Raw genomic sequence first — 10141 nt, 5'->3', positions numbered from 1 at the left:
TGTTGTTCAGTGCCTAAAGACATCAAATCAGAGGTATTCTCAATTTTAAAATATCAGGATTTGTTACTGTTGCACTAAAACAATTCCTGCCCACTTAAAATCATTAAGGTGCATAATCTCAGACACCAAGAACTCAAATCTAGCATAATTGTGTCAGATATGTTACATGCATTTGTCCATGAGAGATTAGTACGGTAGGTGCAAGACATCTACATTAAATCACTTTTACATTTTTAGAAGTCAACATGGGTTTGTCAACTATGCACATTGTGTATGAATGCTTGGTAAACATGATCAACTGGAAACATTCAACAAATTGAGCAGGATAAAAAATATGAATATTTATTTTGACTAACCAAGGAGCACTTGATGTTACAGATTTTTTTTTAGACAGATTTTGTTTCCCCCTTGTGGTAAAGAAAATGTATTACATGATTGGAAAAGTTTGCAGCAAAAAATTGTATTGGAACTTTAACAGCTCTGAAACTACACAACCAAACCATTCTCTCTAAGAAATTCTCCATCATATACAGTTGTATCATTGGTGTAAAGTAATTAAGTCAAAATATGTTGAAGTACTACTTAAGCAGTTTTTGGGGGGTATTTGTACTTTATCATTTATATTTTTTACAACTTTTACTTCACTACAAGATTTTTAAAAACTTTTGACTCCCATTTTCCCTGACAATCAAAAGTACTCGTTACATTTTGAATGCTTAGCATGATAGGAATATTGTAAAATGTACGTACTTATCAAAAAAACATGCAGTCATCACTACTGCCTCTGATCTGACAGACTTCACTAAACACAAATACTTTGTTTGTTTGTCTGTGTTGGAGTGTGCCTGACTATCAGTAAATAAAACTAATTGTGCTTTCTGGTTTGCTTAATATAAGGAATTTAAAATTATGTATAGCATTTACTTTTACTTTTGATACTTAAGTATATTTTAGCAATTACATTTACTTTTGATTATACTATTTAAAAAAAAACTTTTACTCAAGTAGTATTTTAGTGGGTGACTGTTACTTGAGTCATTTTCTATTAAGGTTTCTTTACTTTTACTCACGTATGACAATTGGGTACTTTTTCCACCACTGAGTTCTAATAATAAAAAGGCATAATCAAACAAGCAGCACTTGATCAGCAATACGGCAGTGTAGGCTTTTGTCCAATGATATCCATTTATATATGAAGGTTTTAGTCCATTTGTGCCTTTGAAGGTTTCAAACATTTGTTGAGGAAAGGGACTTCAGGAGCCCTGTAATTGGTCTGGCCTTCGGAACTTGCTTTGAAGGAACACCCTGGGCACACAAAGCCCCTCTTTCTTATTGACCGTTTCTCGTAGCACGTACTCATTGGTTACACTCTCGAACCCCGCCCCTCTGAACAGGTCTGCTAGGAGCTCTGAAACACAGACATTCAGATTTGGTATTTTATTAGGATCCCCATTGGCTGTTGCAAAAGCAGCAGCTACTCTTCCTGGGGTCCACACAAAACATGACATAATACAGAACATTAATAGACAAGAACAGCTCAAGGACAGAAATACATAAATAAAATTAAAGGCACATGTAGCCTACACATCAATACATACACACAAACTATCTATGTCAAAAAGGGGAGAGGCATTGTGCCGTGAGGTGTTGCTTTATCTGTTTTTTGAAACCAGGTTTGGTGTTTATTTGAGCAATATAATATATATATACTGTACTTTTTCTTGACTTTGTTCTGGATTTGGGGACTACGAAAAGACCCCTGGTGTAATGTCTGGTGGGATAAGTGTGTGTGTCAGAGCTGTGTGTAAGTTGACTCTGCAAACAATTTGGAATTTTCAACACATTAATATTTCTTATAAAAAGAAGAGGTAATGCAGTCAGTCTCTCCTCAACTCTCAGCCAAGAGAGACTGGTATGCATAGTATTTATATCAGCCCTCTGATTACAATGAAGAGCAAGACGTGCCGCTCTGTTCTGGGCCAGCTGCAGCTTAACTAGGTCTTTCCTGGCAGCACTGGACCACACGACTGGACAACAATCAAGATTAGACAATAACCATGATTCAAAATGTATAAACAGAGAAAGAGTCCCATAGAAGAGACCAGACCGACTGCTTACTGCTTGTGGGTAATTTGAAAAGACAAAAAAAAAAAGAGAATAAAGAAAGCCAAAAAAGCTAAAATAACTATGAGGGAAAATGTAGGAGATGAAAGAGGAATGGACTGACCTTTGGAGAAGAAATAAGACCTGGTACCATCCTGTCTGACGTAGAAGTTCTCTCCCAGTTTGTTTCCAGCCTTAAATCTCATCATGGCGTGGTCATACAGACCATAGTCCCTGAACAGAATGATGCCCCCTGGCTTCAGAACCTGACACAGAGAATGTCAATTCAGTCACAAGTTATTTTGAGGGTGTTAAGTGTTTACTGCAGTTTCATCCTTTTCCTCAGCCCTGTCTCACCCTGTAAATGTTGTCCAGAGCCTGCTGCATCTTGTCTGGGTGGATGGCTGAGAGGACAAATATGAGCGTGGCCACATCCACACTGCCCACTGGGACGTTACCCCTCAGGTCATCCTTAGTCAGGTCACACTGGAACGCACTGCAGCGCTCAGCACAGTACAGGGAGTGTTGCTGAGGACAAAGAGAAAATGACACTGGATATCAGGGTTGTTTTGTTAAAAGTCCCACTGGCTCTGGGTCATCAGTGGTACATCTTCTTACCTTCACAAACTCCACAGCTCGTGGTGAGAAGTCACAGGCATAGACAAAGATGTTGAGGTCTTCCTCCAGTAGTGGGAAGATGCAGTTCCCAACCCCACAGCCAGCTTCAAGCAGGACCAGCTTCTGGGCTTCAAACTGAGAGAGAAACGTACCATATTGAGAAATTTATTGAGATGCACCCCTAGTTGGAAACCGAACAACTTCCTATGCCATCGTCTTACCTCAAGGCACACTTTCAGTTCTTCAAACTCTCTGGTGGTCCAATGCCTATCCTTGAAAAAGTTTGTTGTGTTCCTTTTGTAAAACAAGTCCCAGTTTTTCTGTGCCTCCTTTTCCAACTTCATCTGCTTGAAGTCAGACACCAAAGTCTGGTCACCTGTCAGTTTCTCCATCTCTTTCTCATTCAAAGTCCTGCCAGTAGATGTTTTGCTTTGGACAGGTGGGGTAAGACATGGCAATCCGTCTTTGGATTCCTCTCCAGGGAGTACAACATTGGCTGTGTCGTCTTGCTTTGATAGTGCCATAACTTGCACTAGTGTAATTAACGGCAGAAGCTAATAGCAGAACTTCCTTGACATCCTCAAATCTATTATTTCATCAATCTACATGAAATTATCTTGCTAATGTTAATGGATGGCACTAACACATTATAGTGATAGAGACTGTTATTGAAAATGCAGGAAATATTTTCACATACATTTTTTATGAACGCAAATGTTCCATAAACGTTCTAAGACTTCTCGTGTGGCATGCAGTCTTCTTCATCCGTGTGGGAACAGTGTTTGATTACGATGATTCCGGGCTGTTCATCTTAGTCAGTAAAAACGTTGTACTTATTCGTGTGAGTGAAAATCGTATTATACTAATAGCTAATAATACATCGTTACTAATTCTAATGTAGTAAATATGCTGAATATGCTGATTTGTCGGTGTTTATTTTGGGGTCAACCCGATTAGGGTGATCAGATCCTATCGGTGACATTTCAGCACTGGAACAAACAGGAAAAGGAGTGGTCATGTGACGTAGGGATTGTTTTTCAAAATAGCTTAGCTAGCTGCAAGCTAGCTGAAGTATCTTATATACTACGTTATTATCATTCACTTTTATAACGCAGCATAATTTAAATAAATGTGAATATTAAACTTCTAGCAGAGTCATGAATGGGAGTACAAATCCGCTCTTGGACAAAGAAGAACATGTTTTGAAGCTCGGAGAGAGCTTTGAGAAGAGGCCAAAATCATCATTTCACACCATCAGATGTTAGTAGAGAATTTTTATTGATTAAATATAAATAAGTAAATATGTTACGTTAATTTTACTATACCCAACTTGAGTCACGCCTTTTGACAAGATAACGTTAGCTAACTATCTTCGTCAGCTAGCTAACGTTACCTAACAATGTAGCTAGTTATTGTTAGTTAGCTAGCACAAAAAACTAACGGTAATCCGGTACGATAGAACGTTGCCAGCAAAACTATTGTAATCACATTACAAATACTTTTGAAAACGTAGGTAGCGTACATTAGCTATGTCATTACTTTTAAATTCAGAAAGGATGTTTGCAAAAAAATACATGAATACCTTTCTGTTTTCTCAATGACATTCAATTCAGTACTGAAAAAAGGTGTAAGTTTAAAAACCTCTTAAGGACCGGGCCCTTTCTTCCGCCTAAAATTACATACCCAAATCTAACTGCCTGTAGCTCAGGCCCTGAAGCAAGGATATGCATATTCTTGGTACCATTTGAAAGGAAACACTTTGAAGTTTGTGGAAATGTGAATGTGAAGGAATGTAGGAGAAAATAACAGATTATATCTGGTAAAAGATAATACAAATAAAAAACAACTGTTTTTTGAAATGCAAGAGAAATGCCATAATGTATTATTCCAGCCCAGGTGCAATTTATATTCTGGCCACAAGATGGCAGCAGTCTTATGTGCAGTTTTAGACTGATCCAATAAACCATTGCATTTGTGTTCAAACTGTTGTATCAAGACTGCCCAAATGTGCCTACTTTTCATGTTCAAAATTGTGCCCTCTTCTCAAACAATAGTATGGTATTGTTTCACTGTAATAGCTACTGTAAATTGGACAGTGCAGTTAGATTAACAAGAATGTAAGCTTTCTGCCAATATCAGATATGTCTATGCCCTGGAAAATGTTCTTGTTACTTACAACCTCATGCTAATCGCTTTAGCCTACGTTAGCTCAACCGTCCCGCAGGGAACCCACCAATCCTGAAGAAGTTTTTTAATTTTAAGGTTGTTCCACCTGAGCTAGTCTGACCACAAGTCAGAGACCACTATGATGACACACCAAATGCATTTGATGGGTCCTTTTTTACCCTCCCTAATGCCCCTTAAGGGGAAAGTAATCAGATTACGTTACTGAGTTTGCGTAATCCAAAAGTTAGGTTACTGATTACAATTTTGGACAGGTAAGTAGTATTTCTGACATAATTACCTTTCTCACTCTTTCACACTTGTAGATGATTTCAAACCAGCTTCAATTGACACAAGCTGCGAGGGAGAGTTGCAAGTTGGTAAAGGAGAGGAAGTCACCATCACATTACCTCACATTCCAGTAAGAGTGGATGTTTTTTAGTCATTGTTACTCAACTGTGGTCTTTTGCCTGTGCTGTACAATGACAAAAGTTATTTCTGATAACTCCACTGCAGAAAGATGAAAGCAAACTGTGTACTTGATCATGATACTTGTTATTGTGTTGTTCGTAGGGCTCTACACCACCCATGACAGTATTCAAAGGGAATAAGCGGCCATATCAGAAAGACTGTGTTCTTATCATCAATCATGACACTGGGGAGTACATGCTGGAGAAGTTGAGCAGCAGTATCCAGGTCAAGAAAACCAGGTGTTAACCAAAACACTGTCTCAAAAATGCATAGTAACAATTAATAATAATTGTGACAGTACATGTGCAGATAATTTGTGACAGTACATGTGCAGCTGTTGACTTTTGTTTTTCAGAGCGGAGGGCAGCAGTAAGATCCAGGCCAGGATTGAGCAACAGTCAGTGCGTGCCACTGCCACCCAGCCTCCAGCGCAGTTCCGTGCCCCCACTAAGCCTGCTGCAGGGGCCAAGACCTCCCCCTCCCCTTCCAAGGACAACCCCTCCCCTGAGCCCCAGCTAGATGACATCAAGAGAGGTGAGCCTCTTCATGTGTTGCCACCACTTTTATTCAGTGATCATTCTTGTTTCTCTATTGACTTTGTCTGTGTACTGACTCTGTCGCCCCCTCCTGGCCTGGCACAGAGCTGCGAGCGGAGGTGGATGTTATTGAACAAATGAGCAGCAGTAGCGGCAGCAGCTCATCTGACTCTGCCAGTGGCTCTGGTAGTGGGGACGACAGCTCCAGCAGTGATGGGGAGCATGACGCCCCTCATCCCCAACCTGTCCCACTCCCTCTCATCCAGCCCTCCCCCAACCCTGTGGTCAACGGAGGAGCAGACAGGCAACAGGGCAGCAACCAGCTGATGAACACGCTCAGTGAGTACCAGGGCAGCGCTCTACGTTGGGATTACTAGTAATCATTGATCTCTTGAAAGAAGTCTTTAGGTTGTGGTTGCAATGTAGTAATGTGTGTGTTGGTGTGTCCACAGGGAATGACCTCCAGTTGAGCGAGTCAGGCAGCGACAGTGGTGATGACTGAACTGCCCCCAGTCTCTCTCCTGCCCTCTCTTTCTACCTCTCATTATTACACCATCTTGCTTTCCTCTTTCTTCTCTTTGCCTGGTTCCGTTGTTTCGTTGCTGTGGTAACCAACCCAACTGTAAAGTCTGGTTTTATTGTATTTTTTAAATGTCTCTGTGAAGCCGGCGAACCTGGAGATTTAATAGTGTATTTTTGATTAGCTGTATATTTTGTTTTGTATTTTTAAATACTTTTACATATGAAAACATGCTAAAGAATATATATTAGAATGCATGTACATATTTTCTGTAGTTAGAGCTCCTAGTTGTATCAACTTGTAGCACAAGTCTTTGTTGTTTTCTTGTTTCATCACAGGGGATGAATATCACCCCCATCTTCCCTATTTATCTGGAAATCAAAAGAAGGCACTGAAAGCATTTCACCCATTCCATGTTTTTATCAGTATCATGACACTTTCAAAAATCTTTGAAGAGGCCAGGGTACAGCTCACATCGATCTAAGCTACAGATGATACAAAAGGACATACTGATATTTTTTTATGTAAAATCAGTTTCTAAAGTTTCAATTGACCACTTAAAGGTTTTAGTTGGAATATTGACCTGTTCTGGTGAACAGGTAAATATCAGTAAGTCATTTCATTTCATTCAAGTCATTTACTTACAAATTGGTGCATTCACCTTATGACATCCAGTGGAACAGTCACTTTACAATAGTGCATCTAAATCTTAAAAGGGGGGGTGGTGAGAAGGATTACTTATCCTATCCTAGGTATTCCTTAAAGAGGTGGGGTTTCAGGTGTCTCCGGAAGGTGGTGATTGACTCCGCTGTCCTGGCGTCGTGAGGGAGTTTGTTCCACCATTGGGGGGCCAGAGCAGCGAACAGTTTTGACTGGGCTGAGCGGGAACTGTACTTCCTCAGTGGTAGGGAGGCGAGCAGGCCAGAGGTGGATGAACGCAGTGCCCTTGTTTGGGTGTAGGGCCTGATCAGAGCCTGGAGGTACTGAGGTGCCGTCCCCCTCACAGTAACATGTAAATGAGCCGGGGTCAATCCTTTACATGTCAAAGCACTTTAGTTTCATTGTAAAATCAACACTTTCAGCAGTTTCCACCTAAAATATTTTGCATTGCTTTTAACAGCACCTTTCTGATCTTTTAAATGCAACTAACACCCAGTACTTTGAGTTCACCATACCCTTTATAGCTCATATTCTACTATTTCCACATCAATCATTTGACTTTCTGATTCTGTCTCACTCAATAGCTACGTATCCATCATATTGGTGACAGATTTTCATGCGAATATTCTAAAATCCGCATTAAAACAATATGTGCACATTCCCACCAGAGATGTTTCCATCACATTGACTTGTTGCGGATAACAGTCTGTGCGTGATGACGTAGTGCACATAAAAATAACTTTTGCGATTTAATTACCATTAAATACAAGTTAAATGGGTTTCCGTCGCATTTGCTGTTTTGCAGGTAGGCTAGTCTACATGATGCGATTATTACAAGATAAGAGCGTGATTATTTGTATTTGTCAAACGGCAGCCAAGCATCGATCATCATGTCACCAGAATAAGAACCTCGATATTTATTGGAAAGGCTCATCACTGTGCACTTTCACCACCCTGTGAAGTTTATCATTTATTTCATATAGCCTAATAAACTGCAAGCTTTCCTGAGTCGTAGTGGGAGGACCACACAATATCACATGACTCCAAATGTACTTCTATATGACAGTTATTACATCAATATTTGCACATAAATGCGTTTCCACCGATATTTCTCACATAATTCATTTTACAGACAGAAAAAGATCCCACCTTGTCTAGCGTATTTAGTTTTGTCGAAATTTGGAAAGTTTACCGACAAATGTGCTGTTTCCATCAGGCCTGTCGTGGCATTTTTATAATCTGACTTTACTCGCATAAAAAGGTTGGATGGAAACCTGGTTACTGGCCCAACCATATATCACTGTCCAAAGTTCCCAACCATATATCACTGGGCTAGTTTCAGACCTGTGTAGACATTTTTAGAAGTACCAAAGAAGCAAAACAAGTAGGTTTTAGAATACAGATGCTGAACATCTATGTTTACTTAGATATAAGTCTATTTTCATTAGACTGGGTTACTCATAACATGTAACAGCTGCTATACATTGACCACTTGTTTTTTCATTAGTTCCATAGATTCAACAGATTTGGAGTGATAGCAGTCACATTGGATCACATCTTTTAATTTAGCAACTGTTGTGACAGTGATCAATAGCGCGCTAGAATCTGCGCAGATTATTATAGCAATTGAGAAGATCGCCACAAACCTGCGGTGTATGCATGCTATTTTGGAACATGCACAATTTCTATTATTACAGAAGATATTTATAGTTACTGTAGGCTAACCTCAAAATTTGGCCATGGATGTGTGTTACTCATTTTAAGGTTGAATAAATACCTTTACATTAGTTTGTAAAATAGCCTTAACTTTATGCTATTTACTGTATTCCAAAAGTCAATCAAATTTCAACATTTTAAAGTATCTAATGCTTGGATGGTTTCATCTGAGCCACTGGCTTAATCCTATTCTTTAACTTTTATTTTTGGTTTAGTTGGAGACGTGAATCCAACATATAATTTGTCGTCAAATTAATAGGCTATTTACTGTATTGCAAAAATTATATTGAATTGTGTTTGGTTGTCAACACAACCAAATATCAACATTTGAAGGAGATGTATGTTTTTTGCCACTGACTTAGTATGGCTTTAATTCCAGTTTGTCTACATGAATTTATGTCAACCAAGAATCAAAATGAAAGAATATGACTAAATCAAAGTTGAAGTGCATTTAAAGTTAGATGTGATTTAGTCCTATTCTTTAACTTCGATTTTTGGTTGAGATGGAGACATGAATTCAACATATCAATTATTCATTTGTAGACGAACTGGAATTAAAGCCAGACTAAGTCAGTGGCACAGATGCAACTATCCAATCAGAAGATACATCTCCTTCAATTGTTGATATTTGGTGACAAATATCAAAGCTAAGCAGGAATGGGCTTGGTTAAAACCCTGGATGAGGGACCAAATGAATAACTGTATATAGATCATCTCTCCAATAGAAGGTGTTGCTGAGCCTATTGTTTTTTTCTTCTGATAGTGGATATGTCGTTGAAGATCTGACGTTGTTTCAAAGGTACAAATTCAACATATTTTACACAAGGGTTGTCTTTGTTGAAAAGGGGTTACAACGATGACATAATCCTGTGGTTGACATTTCACCCTCAAAACAATAGTTTTTTTCAAATCCAATATATTTTCCACATAGATTCCATGTTACAATACATTGATAAATTTACGTTGAAACAACATTGATTCAACCAGTTTGTGCCCAGTTCGGATGTGTGTTCATAAGGTGCTTAAATGGTATTTAACTGGTGCTGTTGTGTGTCTGGGACATGGGTATACAGCGATGGGTATACAAATGTAATGTGTTTTGTTTTCACAGCAGTTTGGATCCATGAACTTTGATGTCTAACGCTATTTCCAATTTGTGTCTCTCTGGCATCCAGTGTTATTTCTGACCCATACAGTTACTGTCCCAGTACAACCTCTCTTGCCACATTTATCAAAGTGGTTGACTTCTATCTCTAGTTTTATGTGCTTTGAGGTTTATTAAAGTGTACACATGTATTTAAATTGGAATTAACTTTTTATCAGTCAACCAAAATAAAGGAAGAAAACAGTCAGT

General features: G+C 39.0%; 2 protein-coding genes across 2 annotated transcripts; one reads left to right on the top strand and one right to left on the bottom strand.

The window, feature by feature from the left end:
- Positions 1–316: 316 nt before the first annotated feature.
- LOC118367526 (tRNA N(3)-methylcytidine methyltransferase METTL6-like) lies at positions 317–3627 on the bottom strand. Its single transcript, XM_035751093.2, has 5 exons — positions 2943–3627; positions 2722–2856; positions 2461–2631; positions 2228–2369; positions 317–1408 (listed from the first exon to the last, which is right to left on the bottom strand). Exons 1-5 carry the CDS (start codon positions 3243–3245, stop codon positions 1254–1256), a joined length of 906 nt encoding a protein of 301 aa, XP_035606986.2. The 5' UTR covers positions 3246–3627; the 3' UTR covers positions 317–1253.
- Positions 3628–3703: 76 nt separating this feature from the next.
- LOC118367525 (ELL-associated factor 1-like) lies at positions 3704–10139 on the top strand. The gene is made up of 6 exons (XM_035751092.2): positions 3704–3981; positions 5211–5305; positions 5458–5594; positions 5711–5889; positions 5997–6230; positions 6344–10139. The coding sequence occupies exons 1-6, from the start codon at positions 3879–3881 to the stop codon at positions 6391–6393; spliced, it is 798 nt and encodes a 265-aa protein (XP_035606985.1). The 5' UTR covers positions 3704–3878; the 3' UTR covers positions 6394–10139.
- Positions 10140–10141: the final 2 nt, after the last annotated feature.

Source organism: Oncorhynchus keta, chromosome 34 (assembly GCF_023373465.1).
Source record: "Oncorhynchus keta strain PuntledgeMale-10-30-2019 chromosome 34, Oket_V2, whole genome shotgun sequence".
In the NCBI taxonomy this organism is placed as follows: domain Eukaryota; kingdom Metazoa; phylum Chordata; class Actinopteri; order Salmoniformes; family Salmonidae; genus Oncorhynchus; species Oncorhynchus keta.
The sequence above is the reverse complement of the archived record's forward strand: the minus strand, read 5'-3'. Positions and strand labels throughout refer to the sequence as shown.

What these genes read in the sequence shown, in the direction of transcription:
- LOC118367526 (XM_035751093.2), bottom strand. Translation starts at nt 3,245, where the DNA reads ATGGCACTATCAAAGCAAGACGACACAGCCAATGTTGTACTCCCTGGA. An exon ending in GAGCTGTGGAGTTTGTGAAG is followed by an intron (nt 2,632 to 2,721) that starts GTAAGAAGATGT and finishes CTTTGTCCTCAG; the next exon opens with CAACACTCCCTGTACTGTGC. An exon ending in CTCTGGACAACATTTACAGG is followed by an intron (nt 2,370 to 2,460) that starts GTGAGACAGGGC and finishes TCTCTGTGTCAG; the next exon opens with GTTCTGAAGCCAGGGGGCAT.
- LOC118367525 (XM_035751092.2), top strand. Translation starts at nt 3,879, where the DNA reads ATGAATGGGAGTACAAATCCGCTCTTGGACAAAGAAGAACATGTTTTG. An exon ending in TCACATTACCTCACATTCCA is followed by an intron (nt 5,306 to 5,457) that starts GTAAGAGTGGAT and finishes TGTTGTTCGTAG; the next exon opens with GGCTCTACACCACCCATGAC. An exon ending in GCTAGATGACATCAAGAGAG is followed by an intron (nt 5,890 to 5,996) that starts GTGAGCCTCTTC and finishes GGCCTGGCACAG; the next exon opens with AGCTGCGAGCGGAGGTGGAT.